This window comes from Petaurus breviceps, unplaced genomic scaffold (assembly GCF_028583685.1).
Source record: "Petaurus breviceps papuanus isolate PSGF00001 unplaced genomic scaffold, PetGlider_PUasm1.0 551, whole genome shotgun sequence".
Lineage (NCBI taxonomy): Eukaryota > Metazoa > Chordata > Mammalia > Diprotodontia > Petauridae > Petaurus > Petaurus breviceps.
This window is the reverse complement of record NW_027186372.1, coordinates 8335955-8360959: the sequence shown is the minus strand read 5'-3', so window position 1 is coordinate 8360959 and position 25005 is coordinate 8335955. Positions and strand designations below refer to the sequence as shown.

General features: G+C 41.7%; 1 protein-coding gene across 2 annotated transcripts in view; it reads right to left on the bottom strand.

The window, feature by feature from the left end:
* STK10 (serine/threonine kinase 10) overlaps window positions 1–25005 on the bottom strand; it is a 132669-nt gene that overhangs the window by 50569 nt on the left and 57095 nt on the right. For both annotated transcript variants that reach the window (XM_069102366.1, XM_069102367.1), the window contains exons 5-7: window positions 14799–14871; window positions 10741–10935; window positions 8169–8250 (exon numbers count right to left, since the gene is read on the bottom strand). In XM_069102366.1, coding sequence (XP_068958467.1) covers window positions 8169–8250; window positions 10741–10935; window positions 14799–14871 — 350 coding nt within the window. The remainder of the gene's footprint in view (window positions 1–8168; window positions 8251–10740; window positions 10936–14798; window positions 14872–25005) is intronic.

Sequence of the window (25005 nt, the reverse complement as noted above, 5' to 3'; positions counted from 1 at the left end):
GAAAGAAAAAAAGAAAGAAAGAAAGAAAGAAAGAAAGAAAGAAAGAAAGAAAGAAAGAAAGAAAGAAAGAAAGAAAGAAAGAAAGAAAGAAAGAAAGAAAGAAAGAAAGAAAGAAAGAAATGGAGGCAGGTATGGTTTCACCTTTGACTTTTTAATCCCTAGAACTTTGCACAGTGCCTGGTACATAGCAATCACTTAATAAATTACTTGATTGACATTTACCTGGTATTCTAGGATCTGCAAAGGAATTTACAGACATCTGACTGTAACTCATGCCAAGAGAGGTTAAGTGACTTGTTTAGGACCACACAGTAAATAACTGAGAAGACTTTCTTCTGTTTCTAACTCCTGTGCTCTAGCCATTATACCACATTGCCTTCCAGAAGGGAAGTGTGTTCTATTTGTAGGTACTTCTAGAAACATAACATCTTTAAGAGTAAAAAGCTTTTTCATAGACTCTGTAAAATACGAAGTTCTTTATGGTTTTCAGCAGATGTTAACTTCAGCGAGACAAGAGCACATGCTCCTCAGGCTTGGAACTTCCCTTCCCCATCTCCCTTCCTGAGAGTGTATACACTTAGCAATAACACACATGCCTAAATCCAAATACCCAGATGCACAGATGCCCCAGGGTGTTGTGAAAGAAACACTGCAAACACCTCATTAATTTGAAATCTTCTCATGACTAGGAGAGGAGGCGGGATGAAGTTTTTCTAACTATTAAAAAGGGAATGGTGAAAATAAGAGAAAGATGTCAACTCCTTGAGAAAATTCTCTCCCACGTACCCTCAAAATACTTAATAATTGCTTATTTATGGGGAGATAGCTTCAAGAAAGAAAAAAGTAAACAAGCATTTATTAAGCGCCTACTGCATGCTAAATACTTTACAAAGATTATCTTACCTTCAACCCTGGGAGGAAGGCGGGATTATTGCCCCATTTTGCAGTTGAGGAAACCACAGCAGACAGTTGTTAAGTGACTTGCCTAGGGTCATACAACTTGTAAGTGTCTGAGGTGAGGTTTTAACTCAGGTCTTGACTCCAGGTCCAGTGCACTATCCAATAAGCCATCTAGCTACTTCTTTTCTGTTTTATCTTTTTGGAGGGGGAAGGCAGGGCAGTTGGGGTGAAGTGACTTGCCCAAGGTCACACAGCTAGTAAGTGCATCTAGCTACTTCTTGCATGGATATGGGATGCCATTTAATTTCTCTAGGGCAAAGTTCCTCAATTACATAATGAGAAAATTGGAACAGATAATTCTGAGGTTCTCTTCTAACTGAAAAATTATATGATTCTATGTTAATCACACACAAATCATTTTTTCTTTTCATTAAAGCAGGACTCCTAAAGGGCCTCAACCTAGGAAATACTTAGACTCAGCCAAGTTACTCTAAGTACTTACAAGTAAAGTTTCATTTTTTAGAAACATTCTGTAATTCAGACTCCATTCACTGGACCTGGCTTATCCCCATGCAGTCCAAATCACCATCCGGATGAGAACCAGACCCCCTTACTCTGGTTCTGAGCCCTTGTAATGCCCTCTTCAGAGCAAGTTAGGGAAGTGGTTTAGGGTTTCAACAGCCTTTTGTAACAGAGAGTGGAAAATCAGATCCTGACAGCTCCTTAAGCATAAATGTTGTGTAACCTCACATATGCGAATTTAAGCAATAAGTCAAAGGTCAAATAGCTGAAGTGTTTGAAATGCAGATGTGGCCAAAAGAACAAACCTCCCAGGCCTGCTTTTGGAAATCTCCATGCTTCTTAAAGATACATTACACACTGACCAAATTAGAGGCAATTAAATGAGACCATGCTTCTCTTCTTCTATAGGCTAAGTCATTTGTCCCCATTTCTCATAGTTGGTGTTTAAACGATGGGAAGTCGGGAAGTCGCCTGGTACTGCATGCAGGAACAGGAATTCTTTGGTAAAAAGAATCACATGGGGAAACAGCAGAGCTCTGGGTCAAGTCATGTCAGCCCCCAAGTCCCCAGAAGCAACACTGCAGATGGTGTTAAGCCTGGGGAGACCATAGCTGGCAAGAGCTAGGAGGTACCTCCTGTGACTGATTAGGGTTAAGTACATTGTTTTGTAAACTGTTCTGGGACATAAGCCATGGAACACTTTTCTCCTTCATCATCTCTCTAGCCAGAGAAGGGAGCTTAGGATGTGTTTAGAAAGCTTCTTCCTCCACTTCAAATTTGCCAGTTCAGATTAAAGAGAGAGACACCAGCACAAAGTATGCAGTAGAGGCAATGGACCAGCCCAACGGGGTGGGTAAGGGTCTTTGCTCAAAGCAGCTGACATGTTAGGGGGGGTGTATCCCCAAACTGGCACAAATTGCTAAGAAAATTATATGCACAGGGATGGAAACAGGCTTTCTGCTCCAAATATCCCAGGACATAGCCATGTTTTAAAGCAACTTCTTTAGAATCCTTTAATCAAGCCATCTCCAGAGTTCAGGGATCCCCAACGTCGCCTACGTATATAGACTAATGCAGGGCTCAGAACCACTTGTTAGATTTTCATAATGAGAATGAAATTGGCAAATGCTATGAATCAGGGCTTGATTTATTGTTCTGTTGATTTTCAGACTTAAGAAAGTGATGGAAAAAATGTTAACAGTACAGATCAAACTTTAAAAAAGTGTGTCTTGCATTTCAGAGGGCCATTGTTCAACATTTACCAGCACACCTTATCACTCTGAGACATTAACAGTCCCAGAGATGGAGACTGGAGAATTCATTCCATATAAAGAATTCAGAGGAATCACAGGAGATTTGTATGCACCAAGGGTGACGTAGGGTAAAAAAAACTGGAATGAGGAAAACATATTCAAAGAGTATGAAAAGATAAACAGAAATAGCACCAAAGAGGCAGCTGAACTCAGGTGCAATAGAATGACCACCTTGAGACTCAAGAATAAATGAAGAAATGCGTGTCCTAATTCCTTCCCTTTCTGCATGGCCTATATCTCATATGTACGTACTGTCTCCCTCCTTAGACTGGGAGCTCCTTGAAGGCAGATCCTGTTTTTTAGCTCTCTGTATCCCTGGTGCTTGGCACGGTGCCTGGTACACAGTCAATACTGAATACACTCTGGGTGACTCACTGAGCGCCCTCTCCTCATCCTAAAAAGGTGGGATGTGCAATGTTACACGTACAATCTGATGTGGTCCTGTGTTACCGTGTTCTATCCTCCTGTTTTATTTTGCTTTAAGGCAGATTTCCATAAAGGCTAACATTTATTTAGCCCTTTAAGGTGTGCAAGGTGTTTTACATCATATTATCTCATTTAATAACCTAGTGGGATAGGAGGTATTATTATTATCCCCATTTTGCCAATGAGGAAATTGAGGCTGAGAAAAGTTAAACCCAGAGTCAAACAGTGAGGGAGAGTCAGAAGCAGGATTTTTCAAATTCAAACTCAGGTTTTCCTGATTTAAGTCTGGCACCCAATCTAGTCACTATGCCCTTAAGCAGTTTCTTTGGGGATGAATATGGGGAAAGAAGGAAGGATTTGGGGAAAGGACTGCGGGGTAAAAAGGCAGAGACAGTAAAACTTTTAGGGAGCCTATTCTAATATGTAATTAATATTTTGCTTAATCCAAGAAAAATTCTATTTCTTGTGAAGGGAGTTTTTTCCTTGGTTGCGAGCAAACTAAAACTTAAGCCCATTTACTTAAGCCCACAGTTTCTTCTGTGAAACTTAAGAACCACTGGCATTGGGTCCCACGCTTAAAAATGGGCATTGTAATGAAGTTATGTGCTTATAAAACAGGGCACAGTGGTGGCACACCTTAGACAGAGAGCTGGCCTGGGAGTCAAGAAAACCTAGATTTGGGTCAGCTAGGTGGCACAGTAATAGAGCACCAGCCCTGGAGTCTGGAGGACCTGAGTTGAAATCTGGCCTCAGATACTTAACACTTACTTGAACAATGCCCTGTCTTCCTCCCTCTAAAAAGACAACCAAAAAAAGAAAACCTAGATTCAAATCCCTCCTCCGACAAATACTTAATGTGTGACCCAGCTGATTTCATGTCTCAGAGCTCCAGACACCTCTTTAAGCCTGTAAATTGCAAAGATGTTGCTGACCTGTACTCATAGTCTTCCTTCATTGGGGAAGAATTATAGCAATCAAGTCCCAGGTCTAGTCCCTATCTCCGTCCTAAATGTAATGGCAGACTCACAGGGTGGAGGGAACCTTCGTCGTAAGTCTCTAAGGAAATTACCCAGATAAATTAGAAACGGCGTGATCTAGTATGAAAAGCCTAGGCCAAGAGCTTAGCCCTTTCTTGTTGTGCCACAAACTAGAATCGTGTTTAAAGAATAATAGCTCACATGAAAAGCTAATATTTTAATAATTATTATTTGTATTTACTAGTAACATTTATTTGTTTGCTTACCAATTTTATACTTATTAATTACATTAATAATTATTTAATAATTGATATTAAAATACATGGGGGCAGCTAGGTGGTGGAATGGATAGAGCACTGGTCCTAAAGTCAGGAGGACCTGAGTTCAAATCCTGCCTCAGACACTTACTAGCTGTGTGACCCTGGGCAAGTCACTTAATCCCAATTGCCTTTTAAAAGAAACCCACATACATACACATGATCTCATTTAAGACTTATAACAACCCTGCAAGGTAGGTGCCACACAGATATTATAATTTTCATTTTACATATGAGGAAACTAAAGCTCAGAGAGGGGATGTGACTTGTCCATGGCCAAAGAGCCAGTAAGTATCAATGGAAGGACCCGAACCCAGGTCTTCCAGGACCCAAATCCAGGAATATAACCACTATATCATGATATCTGTTCAATTTAGGCATTCATCCATAAAATATCCTACCTTATATGACCAAAAAAAAAACTTGGCAAAAATAAAAAGCAGCCTTCAAATAGGAGGTCTTATTAAATTTTTGAAAATTCTCTAAGGGAGAGTCCATAACCTCTTTCATTCACCCAATCCAGCAGTTAACAATCCTTAGACAGGAAATTCTTCCTCGTATCAAATTGAAATTCCTCTTGCTGAAGTTTAAAGTCTATTTCCTCTTGGGCTGGAGATGGAGAACAGCTGGTCAGCTCCCTCTAGCCCATATACCATACTTAACAGACTATAAGATGCCCTTCCTTGGAGAAAGAAATGGTCCCAACAAGGGAATTGAGACATTTAGAGTTACTGCAGCTGACTAACCATCTTGCAGGTAAAGTGGGGTCAGTGCCTCCCCACTTGACTCTATTCCTTGCATGGTTTTCTTCCTTTCTTTTTTTTTTTTTTTGAGGGAATTGGGGTTATTAAGTGACTTGCCCAGGGTCACATGTCTAGTAAGTGTCTCAGGCTGCCTTTGAACTCAGGTCCTCCTGACTGCTGGGGCAGCTCTGTACCATCTAGTTGCTCTCACACCTCCCCTCACTCCCATATGATTTTTAAAACTTATCCCAGGCAGGGAAGTGACCCGATGGTTGAAGTTACAGGTTGCCACACACCCCAAAGCACTATGGCACAAAATAAATGAGACGGTTAATTAGGATAAGTTTTCCGGTAATTCAGTTAAAGTATCCCCTTTCACCAGGATTAATCATGTATCATTATCATTGGAGATGGGGGAGCTATGAAAGGAAGGATGAATAACACCTAGAAGTAACTTCCAAAAGTTTTTGAAGTCGGTTTCTTTTTTAATTTTTATTGCACACCATGTGTCTTAGCAACAAAATAATTTTAAAAATAAAAATGGTGTTCACTTTAAATTCTGTGCATTTAACGCATTTTCCCCAATAAATACTCCCCATTCATTCCCAACAACAAGAATATGTAATATGTATTATATTACATATAAGTATATGTTTAATTATATCATATTATGTTGTAATATATCATATTATATGGAATTATACATTATATAATATATAATAGCAGCAAAGTCCTATTCAGGCAATGTACTTAAATCCTTTTTTTTTTTTTTTGCTTTTTGGAGGGGGGCGGGGAGGGCAACTGGGGTTAAGTGACTTGCCCAAGGTCACATGGCTAGCTTTTGTGTGTGTGTGTGTTTCAAGTGTCTGAGGCCGCATCCAAACCCAGATCCTCCTGACTCCAAGGTAAGTGCTCTACTCACTGTGCCACCTAGCCGCCCCTTAAATCATTTTTTTTTTAAAGTGCATTTTCACTTCTCCTTTTTTGGCAGTGTGGCTCAGTGCCTCACCTCCAGGGCAACATCACTGTACAGTAATGAGTGATATTGAAATAAATGTTAAGCCAAAGTTTCAAAAATGATTGATCTCTGAAGCATACTGTTTTCTCTTTTTTAATTTTCCTTTCTCATGGTTTTTGCCCTTTTGTTCTGATTCTTCCTTCATAACATGACTAATGTGGAAATATGTCTAATAGGATTGTACATGTAGAGCCTATATCAGGTTGCATTCCTTTTTGGGGAATGGTGAGGGGAGGGAGGGAGAAATAAAAACAGAACTCAAAATCTCATAAAAGTGAATGTTGAAAACTACCTTTACATATAACTGGAAAAAATAAAATACTATTAAATGAGGGAAAATGATTGATCTGAATTTCATTGCCTTTTATCTCCTTTGTTCATCTTCTCTTGGAAATAATAAGCAGTGAAAAGACCAAATGATGGTAGCAGAGGCGAGAAAGGAAGCAAAGAGATATCGAACACATTGCTAACATCACCAGCTCAGAACGGGACTTGGTTATTCTTGACTTAAGTTATTGCAACAGAGGTCAGTGCATGAAATCAGAAAGCTGCTATTGTGAAGAAGCTGAGTCTATCTGGAGAAGTCCTCATCCTAATAGTAACGTCCTCAGTTCTCTGCTTCCCTTTGACAGAGTCGAGCTGGTCTTGGAGGACAAAAAACGCAACACAGTGGAAGAGGACAAAATGAGGTCAGGATTCTAGAGATGATAAACTAAGCTTTATGACCTGGTGCAACACAGGAACAGGGAAAACCCAGAACAGAAAGGAGCTAAGAGAGAAATGTGGGTTATCTCAGCTCCAAAGTCCTAGTACGGTCTCATGGAACCTAAAAGGTCTTGAATTTATGGAAAGAGTGTGAAAGAAGTTAGGAGAACTGGATCCCAGTGACCCCCTGCCACCAACAAAATATCTGATCAGTTGACTTCTTGAGGCCTCAGTTTCCTCTTCTATAAAACAAAGGGGTTGGACTATATCAAGGAATTTTAATTTAGGGTTCATGAATTTGGATTTCGTTTTTTGTTTTTTTTTTGCTTTTTGGAGGGAAATTGGGGTTAAGTGACTTGCCCAAGGTCACATGGCTAGTTTTTGTGTTAAGTGTCTAAGGCCACATTTGAACTCAGGTGCTCCTGACTCCAGGGCTGGTACTCTATTCATTGTGCCACCTAGCCGCCCCAATGAATTTAGGGTTTAAAAAAATTTTTGGTAATTGTGTTTCAATCTAATTGTTTTCCTTTGTAATCTGATGTATCTTTTTATGCATTTAAAAAATTGTTCTGAGTAGGCAGTACCTAGGTTTGACTACACTGACAATCTGGTGAACTGGTTGATTGATAATGATGCAAAAAAAGTTAGAGACCTCTGGATCAAGGTGATCTTTAAAGTCCCTTGTAAAGCTAAATCCTATGGTCCTATGATTCCGGGGTGGCTTTGAGACATCAGGTTCCCCACTCCCTGGACTAGATGGTATGTAGTAAAACATGGAAGGTTTTAGGGTTCAGGAATTCATGCATTCTAAAAATTTAATGCTTACTTATATGCAAAGGACCTAAGCTAAACACTGGAAATTCAAGGGAGAAAAAATGCCCAGCCCTCAAGGAGCTTACAGTCTACTGGGAAGGTATAAAGATAAGTCCAAACAAGGTAGGTATAGAGGAGATCTAACATTCTGTAGGAATATTTATAGCAGGAACATTTTTTGTTGGGGGGGGGGGAAGAGAATAAGGGAAATGTAAGTGCTCCTGACCTCAGCCAGAAAGAAGGAAAGAATTCAGAAAAGCCAAGATGAGTAAAAAAAGTACAGGCCAAGGAACGGGAGAAGGCCTTCACAAAGCTATGGAAGCTAGAGGTGGCCAACTGAGTCCAGTTATAGGTAATTCGCACATTCACTGCTGCCTTTTAGGTGATCTAATCCTAGAAGTTAGCAGGAAGGAGGAAGAGAAGAATCCACTTACCTCTAAGAGCTGTGCAGCACTGGGCCGGGTCTCTGGATTCTTATCCAGTGCAGTCTTCAGGAAGTCCCGGAAGTCCAAGGACCTGCATGTAAGGACAGAAATTAGCAGAAAGGTCAAAATGGGGCAAAAGCTCAGGAAAGGGGCAGCTAGGTGGCACAGTGTGTAAGAGCGCCGGCCCCCGGGGTTGGGAGGACCCATGATTGGTTCTGGCCTCAGATACTTAACACCACACAAAAAAACTGGCCATGTAACCTTGGGCAAGTTACTTAACCCCAGTTGCTTTAAAAAAAAAAAAAGCTCAGGAAAATTGACCCACAATCTCCCCTTCAGAGTCTCTTGCTTACTACATCCTCTCCAAAGGAGCTGTCAGACCCCTCACCACCCAGCCCCTCTCTTAGGCCTGAAAAATCAGTCCTGGTTGCCAGAAGAGAAAATGCCCCATGCCCAGCCTAATGTGTAAGATGAATGAAGAAGGCGGGCTGGTGGTAGAGCTCAACAGTGACTCCTGTACCACCAGATCTGCTTAGGAACAAGTGCTGGCTTCCATTCCCCTGCATGTGTACATTATTTAACCAAGGCCATCAAACAGTCGGTCCATAACTCTTTGAGTTGTTTTGCCTTCTGCCAGCCCTAGGTGAAACTTTTCCTTCACACCACTCCACAGAATTCCTAGACTTTCGAAGGTGCTCCCAGCCAGATGCAATTCTTGGCCTAAAGAATCACGATCATTTCAGCTAATCTGCTCCGAAGCAGAGAGGCTGGTTTGGAAATAAAGGGAGGGGAGGCCAATAGAAAAGCCTCAACCTAATAAGGGTGGAAGCAGACTCCCTAAAGCCTCTTTTTTTTATAACAAACATGATGAAATAATATCATGACAGTGCCATCAAGTCCTTAGCATTAATTAAAGGAGACTGATATGGCTTTTTATTCAGGAGAGACCCAAGGCTTCAATTCAAGACACGGTCATATGATCATTTTAACATTTTTCCTTTTTGGAGGGGGGAGGGTAGGGCAATTGGGGTTAAGTGACTTGCCCAAGGTCACATGGATAGTTTTTGTGTTGTGCAAGAGGCTAGATTTGAACTCAGGTCCTCCTGACTCCAGGGCCGGTGCTGTATTCACTATGCCACCTAGCCGCCCCTTTCCTTTTTTTTTTTTTTTGGTCTTTATTAATTTGTTTACTTTTAGTTTACAAGATTCATTTCCACAATTCCTTGAGTTTCAAATTTTCTCTGCCCCCCTGCCCCCCGCCATGGCAGCATATAATCAAGTACAGTATCCGCAAATTTCTTTTTGTTTTTAAAGAGGCCTTGGTAGGGGTGGCTAGGTGGTGCAGTGAATAGAGCACCAGCCCTGGAGTCAGGAGGACCCAAGTTCAAATCCGACCTCAGACACTTAACACAAAAACTAGCCGTGTGACCTTGTACAAGTTACTTAACCCCAATTGCCCTCCAAAAATCAAATAAATAAATAAAGAGGGCTTGGTAGATCTGCTCCCAAATCAGGGACAGTTAACTACTTTCCAACAAGAATGATGCCTAACCCCTCAGCCTCATATGGAGCAGTCAGATCATTAAACATTGGAACAAGAAGAGAGCTTAGAGACCCTCTAGTCCAACCTCCTAATTTTTAAAATAAGGAAAACGAGGCACGGAAGGGTTAAGTATCTTCCTACAGTTTCACAGTGAATAGTTAGAACACAGGTCTCCTGAGCGTTGGTCCAGCTCTTTCCATACACCAGCATGTCTTTCAGTCTGGCTTTGGGTTTGTTTTTTTGTTAGTCTGTTTTTTGTTTTCCATTCCTCCACCTGTATGTTTGATTAGTTAAACAAGCTGGATTGGTTTCTCTGGGGATCCATGCATGTTTGCTTGGGGTCTCTAAGATGAGAGTGATGAGGATTGCTAGGGAAAGGGAGATGACTAGCCTAGAGAAGAGAAGATGTGGAAAGGGCATGACAGTTGTCCTCAAGTATGTGAAGGCCTGACATGGGAGGAGGATTTAGACTTGTTCCAACTGACCCCAGGGGGCAGAACCAGGAGCAGTGGCTGGGTCTTAAAGGGAGATTAATTCCAGCTCAGTGTAGGGAAAATCTTCCTGACAAGGAGAGCTCTCCAAACGTGGAAGAGCTGCCTTTGGAGACAGTACGTCTTCCCTCACTGGAGGCTGGGTGACCACTTGCCAGATGAGGTGAGAGCACTTTGCTTGGAAGTACAGATTACACTCAAAGGCCCCTGAGGTATTTCCCAATGCAAAGGTTCCATCATTCTATAAGAACCAAGGAAGATGGCTTAGAGAGACTGGAGAGGAAGTCAACAGGAGCTACTGAGCCAAGATCACAGCTGGGTGGTCAACCTGAAAGCAGTGATGATGATGAAGGGACTTGTGTAGTGATCTCTGAATGCTGCAATGGCTTCTTCCTATCCCACGGGGCTCCTCCCTGACGTTTTTCTGGTTGGTCCTGAGCAATGAATAATCCTTATACTTAACCTCTCATAGGCAGAATCTGAACTCTATGGTGGCAGCATAAATCCACCACAGATAGGCCACCATCAGGTCCCCTTTTCTTCCTACCATTTTGATGGTGTGAGGAGCGTAGGAGGGTCCGACTTGGCAATCTTCAAGAGGACTCGCATCGGATTCAGCTCATGGTGAGGAGGCTCTATTTGTGCCATCTCAATAAGTGTGATGCCCAAGGACCATATATCAGCCTTGTAGTCATAAGGGGTATCTTTCATGGTCTCACACATTACCACTTCAGGAGCCATCCTGAAACAGAGCCAACATGCCAAAAAAGAGAAGAGAGGGAGAGTTAAGTCCCTAGCATATACACAAGGCTTCTATTTGAAATTAGGATCTAATGTGGCAACAAACCCATATCTAGGTGTGAGCATTCTTTTCCATCCATTTATTTACTTCATACCCCATTGTCTTTCCTTTTTGCTGCTGCTGTTGTCCTTGACTGGACCTGGTTTTTTCCACAGATGTAGGGGAGCACCTGGTGAAGATCTTCCTCTACTAATATAATTTAGCACTTTCTCTACTATTTACAGACCACTGGGTGGTACAGTGAATAAGAGTGCTAGGTTTTGAGTCAGCAATACCTGAGTTCAAATCCTGTCTCAGACATTTATTTACTTAATCGTCTGGATAAGTCACCTTGAGATAGATGATTCTAATCAGACCCCTATTTTATTCCAATCAGTATTAATCAGTTTAGAGTGATTCCACAGGGGTGGTGATTATACCTAGTTATGAATATATTAGTAAGTCTAGTCAACTACTGTTAATATAGGAATTACATGTATTAAAACATATTTTACATATATAATACTTAGGGATGACTAGATGAGATAGATTCTTTCTTATAATAAGTCACCAAACTTTTTTGATAATTAATTTACTTTTTAAAATTTTTAAAAATTCACTTCCATAAGATTTTGAGTTTTGAGTTTTCTCCCCCATCTTCTCCTCTCCACTCCCCGAGACAGCATACAATCTGATACAGGTTCTACCTATGCATTCAGATTAAACATATTTTCACATTATCATGATGTAAAGAAGGGTTAGAACTAATGAGAGGAACCACGAGAAAGAAGAAACAAAACAAAAGAACAGAAGAAAAGGAGAGCAAATAGTCTGCTTCCATCTGCAAGCCCCCAAACCTTTAACTCCAAGCTATAAGTTCACTGTTCACTAGCCTGTTATAAATTTCACTTGGCTAACCATGAAATGCTGACTAGAGGACCTCCGCCCTTTCGACCTGATGAATGCATGACCAAGGGCAGTGTGGGTGAGATGTCTTGATGTGATCTGGAAAGTCCCCCAACTTATTTTTGTACGTCCAGATCACCTCTCTTACCCAACATGAGAAGGGGCTCATTTAGTCAGTGGAGATGACCCTTGCCTTGCCCATTCTGTGATGCATCATTTCTGACCCTCTTAGAAAGTCAAGAGCAAGGTCTATCAAACAATGGGACTCTGTATATTACTGGACCTCTTCTGTGCATCTGGGTATCAAGTACCATATATGTAAGGCACAGGGGACGAGGGGCATCTCAACTGCAGATCATGAGGAAGACCTGAGGTCCCCTTCATCTGGTCCAAATGGTTATTGGCTTGGAGCTCTGTCTCAGTTTCTTTTATTAGAGATTGGACGATTTTGGACCCTACAACTTAACCTATTTCCATCTTAGTTTTCTCATCCGTAAAAGAGGGATACAACAACCATCTCATCTGCCATTAAGATCAAGTGAGATATAACATGCATAAAGTGTTACATAAATGTTAGCTTGTCTTATGGTAGCATGGTCTTAGAGAAGGGCACTGAGAGATTAAGTGGAGCCAATATGATACATATAGTATCAGAGGCAGGATTTGAACCCATGTCTTACTGGCTTCAAGGTCAGCTCTTTTCCCATTCCTCCACCCTTCTTTTCTCTACCCTTTTTTTCTTCATCTAGATGTCCGCTTCTTCCATGTCAGCCTGTAGTTGTTGATTCCTACCACCAGATGGCAGAAGAAATCAGGAGTCAGACATAAGTGTGCTCACAGGGGGGATGAACACTTTGGGGGAAAGGGAAAATGGGGGAACCAGAATCCCAGAGGATGATGGGGCACAAGGCAGGGAGCAAAGTGGAGAAAAGTGATGTAAAAGAATGATACGAAAAGAACAAACATGGTAAAAGAGAGAAATCGGTAGGAAAAAAGAAATTGATTGAGGGAAGAAAGCAGGGTAAAGCTAAGTAAGAAAAGAAGCCCAGAAGCATTTAGCTATAAGCTATCCAGGAGTATATTTCCTCACCATGGCTAGCCACGAATGCCAGGGTCTCCCCCACATTAAGAAAAGTTGGTATATGATAACCCAAGCTTACCTGACAAATAAACTGGAAGAAATTATGCACTGAGAAGGATTCTTCACTTTTCAAAAGGATTCACCATGAGTTTAAATCTGATAGTGAGCTCCTCTAGTATTTGCAAAAGTTCAATTCACATGCAACTTTGGGGGAACACACAAAGGGTATCAAGTGTCCCATGACTCCTGTGTAGGAGAGAATGGAGCAAGCCCAGCTTTCTCATGTCCCTCTTCCATATATACACCCAAAGTGATCCAACCTCTGCTGGATCCATTTGCTACCTTCAGGAAGAGTTGCTGATTTAAACTCTTTCTATATCATTTTTTAAAATGAAATACCTCGTGTATTTGGAACTCCCTATCTATAAACGGAGAGTATTGGAACAGAGAGCCTGGAACATCCCTTCTAGACCCAAACCTATCACCCTATGACCTGCTTCAGAGACGATCTAGTGAGCTGAGTGAATTGTGGTTTCGTTGTCCACAGTCCTGGCTAGGAAGAGAAGACTCCACCTGGATGTCACATATATTTGTCTCTGCCTCCCCCTACCATTCACTGAAATGGTGTCTAACCAACAAATGAGCTGTCAGTTTTATTTGCACATACAATCATCAACTCCTGCACTGGTACTCCCAAAGCTTTGAAAATATTTGGGGCAAAAGGTCCACCAACCTCACATGTTGAGCTGGAGCTTAGAAGAATCTACCGTGTCCAAGAGAGATGAAGTGATTTGGACAAGGTCACTCAGCCAGAAGGCAGAAAAGCCACAACTCAAAAACAAGGCTTCTGATTCCAGAAAGACATCATGAGTGTAGTGGGTAGTGCTGTTTTTGGAGTCTGGAAGATCCCAGATTCTAGCCCCATCTCAAACACCAATACTGTGACCTTGTCCAAGTCACTTAACACTCTAAAAGTCTTAGTTTCCCCATTTGTAAAATGGGGGTGGAGATAATAGCACCTCATAGTATTTTGAGAATCAAATGAAATAATATATGTAAAGTGCTCTGTAAACTTTGAAGTAATCAATAAAAAACATTAGCATTTACAGACATTATTATTATCATCATATCATGATACCTTTCTAGTGTTTACACATTAATTTCTACCCTCTCCTTTCTCTCTCTCTCCCTCTCTCCATCTTTACATCTGTCTCTGTCTCTTCTTCTGTCTCTCCTTCCCCTTTTCTTTCTGCCTCTCCCCCATTCCCTTTCTGTGTGCCTGTGTTTCTCTCCTCATCTCTCTCTCTCTTTCTCTCTCTGTCTTTGTCTCTCTCACACACACACAAACAAATACACACACTCCCTCTGGTTTATTTCATACACTTGCTTTTCTTTTCAATCAATTACTAAGTATTTATTGAGGACCAATCAGGTGCTCAACCACACAGCTGGCACTATAGAGAACCTAAGTAACATAATCCATGATTCCTGATTTCAAGGAATTTTGTAATCCGGAAGGGGAGGCAATATGAATGTCCATGAAACAATAAATGAATGGTACAGGACAATGTACTATTAAGTGCTAAATTATATGGTACAAACTCTAGGTGTGGTAGGAATTCAGAGGAGAGGGAGAAATCAAGAAGGACCGAGGTCAAAGGGAAGGCAGACCTTGATTTGGGCCTTGAACGATGGGCAGGTTTAACTATTCAACTAAAATGGTCATGCCAGTGTTTTTCATCCAGCAAGTAGCTTTGGGTGGGGGAAGGAGGTGAAGGAGGAATCTCTGGCTCAAAGTTCAGTCTCGGATCCAGTTTCCAGAAGCTAGCTTACTCACCAGTAAGGTGTTCCTATGAAGGAATCTCGTTTCTGCAAGGTTTTCAGATTCTTGGCAGATACACCAAAGTCAGCTGCAAAGCAAAAATCTCAGATAAGGAATCCTTCTAGCATTCCTAGCCCTGATTGCCTCAGGTTATAAAGCTTCTCACTGACCACTGATGCATGTCCACCCTTTGCCCCCCAAAAAAACATCAGTCAGCAGTCCTTCAGACATTCATGGCTACAGGCAGAAGAATATGAAGCTGGATATACAGACTTGGAAGTATTTTTCCATAGTCCCAGAAAAGTCATTGTTTTGATAAATAGAGTTTAGGAAAAAATGAAGTCTTGGCATATCAGATGATGTCTTATTGGAGTACAGAGAATGTAAGGCTATGATGATGCATACTTTCCTTCTCCCAGCAGACAGGTGGTGGATTATAGAGGCAGAATGAGGCATCCATTTTCAGACATGGCCAATGTGTGGATTTATTTTGTCTGATTATATGTATTTGCTAAGAGGGAGGGCTTGTGTAGGGGACAGCGGAAGAAGAAGAGTTGTTAAAGGGGTTAGTGAAGGGGTGGGGCACCTATGGCCTCGAGGCCACATATAGCCCTCTAGGTCCTCAAGTGCAGCCCTTCAACTGAATGCAGCTTCCCTATCCCATGATAGTGGGTAATGATAGTGATACTCAAAAAAAAGAAGGCAGAAATGCACATTGCTGAAATATTTTTAGAATAGAAAAGAGCAGGATGACGTTTGAAAGGGTTGTGTGGGTACTTACATATTAAATTTATAATAATAATAATATTATAATTTATATAGCACTTACTACGTGCCAGGTGCTGTGCTAAGTGCTTTACATTATCTTATTTAATTCTCACAACAAGCCTGGGAGGTATATGCTATTATTATTATCCCCACTTTACAGATGAGGGAACTGAGGCAAACAGTTTAAGTGAATTGCCCAGGGTCACCCAGTTAGTAAGTATTGGAGATAGCATCCAAATCCAGGTCTTCTGAGACCTTACCATTACTTCTCACTGCCTCTCTCAGAGATTAAAGGTGAGGTCAAGTCAAGAACTCCTTAGCACATGCACTTGCACAAAATCAAAGCTTTGAGTTTTGAGGTTCTTCAAAAGAAGAAATGCAAACCATCAACATCCAAATGAAAAAAATAATTCTCCAAATAGCTAAGAAAAACACTCATTAAAACAATTCTTCAGGTTTTACATCTTACCCATGAAATTGTCTAAGATGATTTATTTTGGTCTAGACCTGTGATTACATGGAAATAAGGAGCTCCCAGTGTGGAAACTCCCTCCGCTGGTGCAGTTTGAGAATGCATGGATAATTTAGTCTTAGAGAACTGTGTAACAAAAGATGGGAATTAGCAATGCTATGAGGGTTATGAGAAGTCAAAAACACTAATACACTGCTAAGAGAACTATAAAATGGTCCGTTCATTCTGGAAGACAATTAGGAATGTGAGAAAAATCACAAAAGTGTTCAGTAAACCCTATACTGAGCACATAGTCTAAGGGGATTGATGATAGGGGAAAAAAAGTCCTCCCTATACCAAAATTCCCTGGTCTCACTCTTTGTAAGAGTACAAAACTAGAAATATAGTAGATGCCCATCAGTTCAGGGAATAGCTGGGCAAACTGTGGAATATGAGTATCATGAAATATTAATAATGTTCCTCAAGAAATGACAAATTTTCAAAGAAACATGGGAAGACTTATATGAACTGATTCAGAGCACAGAAGCATAAACTGGAGAATAATAAAAATAATTATTATAATAATGTAAGTTGTAAGGTAATGGTGCATTTTCTACAACAGATTTGGATTCTATATAGTCTAGTCTTGGTTCCAGAAAACTGATGATGAAACATACTTTATTTCCCTTGGTAGAAAACTGGTGGTCTACAGATGTCTAAGAATGTTGCACATCTTCTTAGATGTGATCACTGTATCTGCTGGCTTTGCTTAACCAGTTCTTTCAATCTCCTGAGAGTGATTTTGACTTAAGCAATCTATTTTTAGGACAAGGCAGGGCTGAAGTTCTTTGGGGACTGGTCCACAGCCTTGGTTTTGAGTTCTGAAGAGTATGTGAAGAGGTCAAACATGGCTGCTAAGGGAACAACAAAGAACGTGTCTGGTAAAGGAGAGTTAAGGGAATAAGTAACAAGAAGGTTCTAGAGGAATGAAAGATAGACAATATCACATCGAATAATAGTTAACATTATATATAGTGCTTACTGTATGACAGGCACTGTGCTAAGCACTTTACAACTATCTCATCTGTTCAGCATAATAACCCTGGGAGGTAGGTTCTATAATTACACCTATTTTACAGATGAGGAAACTGAGGCAAACAAAAGTTAAGTGACTGACCCAAGATCACACACCTAAGATATGTCTAAGGTCAGATTTGAATTCAGGTCTTCCTGATCCCAGGCTTAGGTCTCTATACACTGCAATACCTAGCTGCCCCCTTTATTGAATGAAAAGAAAGGGTTACCAATGTTGTCTCTGAAGAGGAGAGGAGAAAATGTACTTGTCTCCCTTGCAGGGAGAAGGGACTTTTGGGGACATTTATATACTATCAGGCCTGGTTCATGTGTTGTTTTATCTTGTTGAACTGCTTTCTTTGACGTTTTTCTTTTTTATTCTTTATTGCATAAGATGGCTTAATGGGTTACGGAAGGGAAATGAAATTCAGAAATAAAAGTGATATTGAAACACAAGATATAAATAAAAATCTAAAACTAGAGGAGAGGAGAGAAGGGAGAGGAAAAGGAAGGCAAAGGGGGTTACACGGAGGAGGTATGGGAGAATGAAAGGAGCACTGGACTTTGGAGTCCAATTCTAATTTCATCTCAGAGATTAACCAGATATGTGACTGTGTGCAAGAAGGTTACTCTGCCTCTCTGTTTAGACATGCTGATCACACACTGAAGATCACATCTAGGGCTGTAAGGGACCTTGGAAAACCATCTGGCCCAACTATTTCATTTTTACAGATGAGAAAACTGAGGCTCAGAGAGGTTACATGACTTGCCCAGGGTCACACAGCTAGTAAGTGTCTGAGGCAGGATCTAAATTCAAGTCTTTCTGACTCCTGATCCATCGTTCTATTCATTGTGCCTCACCTAGTGATTAAAAGGAGAGACAGAAGATAAATGTCTAAAGACCCCTTCCTCTCTGACATCATTCTGTGATTCTACATAGGGAAGAGTTGACATGATGACATATGTCAGAAGAGAAGCAGGAGGCTGGAGAGGCAGAAGGCTGGAAGCACAGCATTATTTTGGAAGCAGGACAATCAAATGTACCCTTTAAAACAGAGGTTCTTAACCTGGGAGGCCATGAAATTGGATGGGAAAAAAAGACATTTTTTTTTCTAATCTTTGGTTTCCTTTGTAATCCTATGTATTTTACTTAATGCATTTAAAAACATTATTCTTGGAAGGAATCCACAGATTTAACTAGGCTGCCAAAGGAGTGGACAAAAAGGTTAAGAATCCCAGCTTTAGAGGGATCATCTTCAATCCTCTTGGCAACAGTGTTAATATTGCTAAACTTGGAATCAAGAAGACCTGGGTTCTAATCCTGCCTCTGACCCTTATTAGCTGAGTGACCTTGGGCAAGTCACTTCACTTCTGTTTGCCTTAGTTGCTTTCTCTGTAAAGTTGGATTGATACATGGAGTACCTACCCCACAGGGTAGTTATGAGGATTAAAAGAGAAAATGTCTGCAAAGCAATGTGGAAACTTAAGAGTACTATGAAAAGGTCAGTTATTATTATTATTATTGTCTTTTAAAATAACATTTGATCAGGATACCCCAAGGAGGTTTGAGAATAGCACAATTCTCAGAAACACTGCAAGACTCTGATAGGTATTGCCTACAGAGAGACTATGGGGAAACCTGAGCGGGATTTCCCTAACCTTCAGCTGTCTTAGATGTAAGAAAAACAAAGCATGTACACACACATGTGCAGCTATGTGTACATATACACGCACACAGAGACACACATGCATGTACACATGCACATACCACATGCGCACACGTGCACACAGCACATACCACATGCACACAGAGACACGTACAGACCACACAGACATGCACACATACCACATGTACACACATGCATGCGTGCATGCACACAGATGCACATACCACACACAGAGACATGTACACACACCGCACATACACACACCACATGCACACACATGCACGCATGTGTGCATGCACACACCACACACACAGATGCATATACCAGACACACAGAGACATGTACACACACACCGCACACATACACACACACCACATGCACACATGTACACACACACACACACACACACACCATCTTTCACAATGCCACTGTGCTTACCCAAGCCTCTTGAGAGTGTGGCCCCTCCCAGGAGCCCTCCCCTCCCGGCAGCTGGGTGGTTACTGCCTCTTCCCTTCTCACCCACAAGAGAACTCACGGCTGGGAAGCAAGGGCAGAGCTTCTCCCTGGGGACTGAACGGCATCACCAGCCCAGGGAGTGAGACGAGTAAACCATGGAGTGCAGATGGAAGGCGTGGTCTTGGGCAGCCTAGGCCAGGCCCTCTGGTCTGCTAGCTTATGCTTCCCATAGGACTCAGGAAGGCACAGTTTCCATGACACATTAAAATGCTATCTGTCACTCAAAATATGGGATGACTGAGCTCCAAGCAAGTTAGCTACAAGGTGAAAATTCACAGAATTTTAAAAAATATTTGTAGAAATCTAGGAGGGCAGAGTTCTGATGAGTGAATCATTCCACTATTTATTAGACCTAAAGAAAGAGGAGCATCATATATATAATCATAGCTTTAGAGGTACAAGGGAGTTCAAAGTTTGTCAAATCTGACCTCTTCATTTTACAGATGACAAAACTGAGGTCAAAAGAGTTGTGTTGTGTCCGAGGTCATGGTGGAGCTGGGCCTAGAACCTAGAACTCCAGAACATTTCAAACGGCTGCACCCAAGGACCTAGAAGGCCACAGGTGGCCTTGAGATGGCAGGTTCCCCACCAGTGCCCTAGCTGAATGCCCCTCACTTCTGTCTCCTTTACATCTCTCTTTATTTTTCCATCCATAGGTCCCTTTTTTTCCTCCATTTTAAAATAGAGCCATATGTTTTGATTTGTAGAATTACCTTTTTAATTACAGAATCTAAGATCTCAATGGCCACCTGGCCCATTCCTTGCCTGTCTGGGATTCACCTCTACAACATCCCAGTAACTGGTTACCCAACCCTCACTGGAACACTTCCAGTGCAGGGGGATACCCTGACTCCCAAGGCAGAAGTTCAAATAGTTGGGAAGGAGGCAGTGAGGTGCCTCAGTGGGTAGAGCAATGGGCTTGGAGTCAGGAAGGTCTGAGTTCAAATCCAGCTTCAGACACTTAACTAGCTGTTTGACCCTGGGCAAGTCACTTAATTTCTATTTGCCCTAATCCAGTGAAAAAGGAAATGGCAAACCATTCCAGTATCTTTACCAAGAAAACCTCATACAGAGTCACAAAGAGTTGGACACAACTAAACAAAAACAGTTAGGAAGTTTCTTCTTATATAGAATGAGTGTGCTTTTCTGCAGCTTTTGGCTTTGGCCACAACCCCTTCAAATGTTTAAAGATGGCTATTATGTCTCAGTTAGGTCTTGTCTTATTTGTCCTAAACATTCTCAGTCCCTTCAACTAATCTTGTAGTGGTATGCTGGTAAATGTTTAACAACTGGCTCTCTGGGGCAAAAAATTGTATGCACAACATACTTTTAAGTTTAATCTACACAATTAACATTTTCTCCATTGTTTTCTAAAGTCTAGATAACCAACAATGATCAATCAAGCCATGATTTTTAGTAGTTGCAATTTCTAAGACTTAAACACTCACTGAAAATATAACAACCAGCTCATAAGCTGAGTAAAGTGACTTGCCCAGGATCACACAGCTCACGAGCTGGTATAAGCTGGTTCCAGCACATCATGTTCTCCAGTCTTCTAAATTCCTTCTGTGGGTAAAGCCTAGTTTGTTGATGTCCTTTGTTAAATGTGGTACCCAGAACAAAACAAAGTAGTTTATATGTTGTCATATCAGGCAAGGGGACCGCACAACTATCATTTCCCTTCTCAACACATCTTGGGATTACATTAATTTCTTTGGCTGCCTGCTGACTCACATTGAGCTAAGACCCACTAGGATCCACTGGTCTTTTCCTATGGGAACTATTGTTTAACCATGCATCCCCTATAATATACATGAGCAGGTTTGTTTTTTTCAATCCAAGTCAATGACTTCAAATTTATCTCAGTTAAATTCTTTCTTATTAGATTCAGTTCATTGATCTGGCCTGTTTAGATCTTTTTATAACCTGATTCAGTCATCCAACATATTAGCTATCCCCCCGGCTTTGAATCATCTGCAAATTTAACAAGTATATCATTCATACCTTCAGCCAAGTCATTCATTAAATGTTTAATAGTACAGGGATAGCACAGGGGAAAAGACTGACCCTTGGGACACTCACTAGAGACATCAACCACCTCTGCTGGCTGACATCGTCATTAATGACTGCTGTCTGGGTTCAGTCATGTAAACGGTTCTAAATCTTCCCAACTGTGCTATCATCTAATCTCCACTTCCGTATCTTGTACACAAGGACAGCATGAGAGACAGAGCTGGGAGGGCCCTTAGATGTCAGAGGATCACGGATTTAGAGCTCAGAAAGATCTTTGAGGCCATCTGGGCCCACCCCTCATTTTACAGATGAGAAAACTGAGGCCTTAGAGAGATGCAGTAACTCGCTTAAGGCCACACAGTTAAATAAGCAAGACAGCTAGGAATGGAGTCCAAGTCCCCAGACTCTGAATCCGTAATTCTTTCCACAGTATTGCACTTCCTTCCTTTGTTTTCTTTTTTTGTTTTTAAAGAAGCAACTGGTGTTAAGTGACTTGCCCAGGGTAACACAGCTAGTAAGTGTCTGAGGCCAGATTTGAACTCATGTCCTCCTGACTCCAGGGCCAGTGCTCTATATCTACTGTACCACCTAGCTGCCTCACTCCCTCCCTTTGTGAAATGTTGAAATCTACATATATTATGTGGACAATATTTCCCTGATTGACTTGACTAAAATATTTCTACTAGATATACTATAACTTGAGGTCTTCTATTAGTAAGAAATCCCAAAAATATATTTGATCCAACACCTAATATTGCCTGTCTGTTTTTGTGGAAATGAATCAGTTTCCTGTCATCCTAGCCGCAGGCACCCAAAAAAGTCAGCTGTATAAGTCCTAGAGACAGCTGTGATATCAACACATCGCCCCAATGGCACTCTGTCCAGCCCTGACCCTTCCAATCCCTTCTTCACTATGGGGTCAACTATTAAGCATGAGCAGCTGGCCGTGAGTAGGGCTGCCCTATTCCTGCCCAGAACTGGGGAATGCTCTCACACATAACCAAGCAAGACCCAGGGGACTTCCTTCTACCCGGTCACAACAGCCACCTTAGCTCACCTTCTTTGGGCTCATTAAGGATGAAGCTAATATCTGGTGTCCTTGGTGATCTCTCTAATTAACCTCTAAGTCTTCCATGATTAAGTCAACTGGAGGCACATCACTACCCCCAAGGCCCTTTGTCCGTACTTCCTGACTCTTACCTCTTTTTTCTCCTTCATCTTTCTTAATCCATCTTTTCTGTCCTATCTCTTCACCTTCTCCCCTGTCTCCTGTACCAGGGGAGAATCAGTACAAATCAGGGGTTTGTTCTGTGAAGTTGAGGTTCAATCAAAGGGCCACACTTGAGGACATAGAGGGCCACATGTGGCCTTGAGGTCGCAGTTCCCCACCCCTGTCCTATGCCAACTCTGACTATGATTCTAGTCTTTTTTTCCTTTACCTTTTCCTTTTCTACTTTCATGTTTCAGTATTATACCAATAGGCTATAAGCTTCTTAGAGGACAACTAAGTGGTACTTGGATAGAGCTCTGGGCCTAGAGTCAGAAAGACTCCTCTTTCTGAGTTCAAATCCAGCCTCAGACACTTACTGTGTGACCCGGGGCAAGTCACTTAACCCTGTTTGCCTCAGTTTCCTCATCTGTAAAATGAGCTGATGGCAAATCACTCCAGTATCTTTGCCAAGAAAAGCTCAAATGGGGTCGCCAAGAGTTGGAAACAACTGACCACCAACCACAAAAATAAGCCTCATGGAGGAAGGAGATAGATCTCATTGATCCTTGGCCTACAACACAAAGTGAATGCTTAATACAGGTTTGCTGAATGAGTGAATGAGGGAGGGAGAGAAGGAAGAGAGAAAGAAGAAAAAGAAGGTATCATGAACAGAGCATTAGATAAAAGAGTCAGAAAACTTGGGTAAGAAATCCTCTGCCACTTATTACCCACATGACTTCAGGTTACTCACATAACATCTCTGGTCTTCAGTTTCCTCATAAGTAAAATGAGGAAATTAGATGATTTGACTTCTAAGGTCTCTTCCCCACTCTACATCCTATCAACCTCTGACTGAACAAACATACATTTCATAAAACTCAGGAATCAGCCATACAGAGTCTTAAGCTCAAGAAGGGTGCATTCAAGTATATTTAATCTAGTTTTCTGAAAAGGTTAAGTAAGATCAGTTCCAGTCTTTTTCCTTGGGAAATCTCACTACTTTCACTTCTCCATTCAAAGAATCTAGTAGAAGCTAGTCACCAGGGTGGGGAATCTAGGTCTTTGGTGTGGTCTTTTGACTGAGTCTGAGTTTTACAGAACAAATACTTTTATTAAGGGGATTTATTCTGTGTAGTTTGGATTCAGTCAAAGGGCCCACACCTGAGGACCTAAAAGGCCACATGTGGCCTCCAGGCAGCAGGTTCCTCACCCCTGAGTCCTAGTAGAAAACAAGCTTCTCAAGGGCAGGGATTATTTTGTTTTTTGTCTTTGTAGCCTTGGTATCTAATATAATGTCTGGAACATAGAAGGAGCCTAATAAATGATCATGATTCCTAATATCTACCAGGCCAAGTGGCACAGTAGATAGAGTGCTGGGGCTGGAATCAGGAAGACTCATTTTCCTGACTTCAAATTTGCCCTCAACCATTTACTAGCTATGTGACTGTCACTGACCTTGTTTGCCTCAGTTTCCTCATCTGTCAAATGAGCTGAAGGAAATGGCAAACCACTCCAGTATCTTCACCAAGAAAACCCCAAACAGGGTAACAAAGAACTGGACATGACTGAACAAAAACAACAAAATATCTACCAGCTAGATACAACAAAAAAATGGCCCCAAAGATGGATATATCATGAGGAGTAGTAGCAATGTCAAGACCCTAGAGAATCCTAGGAGATGCAGGAAATGGAAGTTTGGCGGACAGGGGAAATCTAAGATTACAGTGGCTTCTGTGAAATCCTTTTTGAGACAGAGAAGCCCTTTCCTTTCACTCCCAGCAATACTGGAAGAGGTGGCCATGCTCTTCCAATCTCTGTAAGCTACAGAGTGAGAGCCCTGTACCCTGCACCCCCAGATGGACCCTAGAAGAAGGGGCCGCTCCCTCAATCAGCAGCAGACGATATTTGATAGTCAAACCACCCCCTCCAAGAGTGGGAGCTCCTTCTTCATCTATGAATCCCAAGAGAAGTGGAAGCCCCCAAGCAGAGATAGCATTCAGCACAAGAAAGAGGCCATACACTTCATTCTTGACTGCTGACTCTCCACGAAGGATACTTTAGAATCAGCGAAGGCTACACACATTAGCACATGGTTGCTGCCAAGGTCGCATTAATTATTCCCCAATAACCTGACCCACTTACTGTCCTCTGCAGGAGGGTGGGGAGATGCTTGGCAGGACAATTTTGCTGAAGCGATTTCTTGCCGAGTGTGCAAGTGGTACAAGGATGTACAAGGAACCCCCCCGGGGCCCCACAGGCTGTCTCAGGAAGGCAGGAAGAGCCAGACCTCCAATCTCCTGTGTCCCCGTGGCTGCCAAGACCAGGCTGCAGATTACAGATGTCAACAGTGAAGAGGATTTTCCACAACAGAACAACAAGCCTGCTCCCATGGGCATCCCCATACCAGGTCTCAGGGAACACAAGGGTGATTATGTAAATATACACACATTCAACTTTCTGTGAACTTCCTGGTTTTCTCAACTGAATACATCCAAGTAATTAAAAAACCTATTCAATCTCATC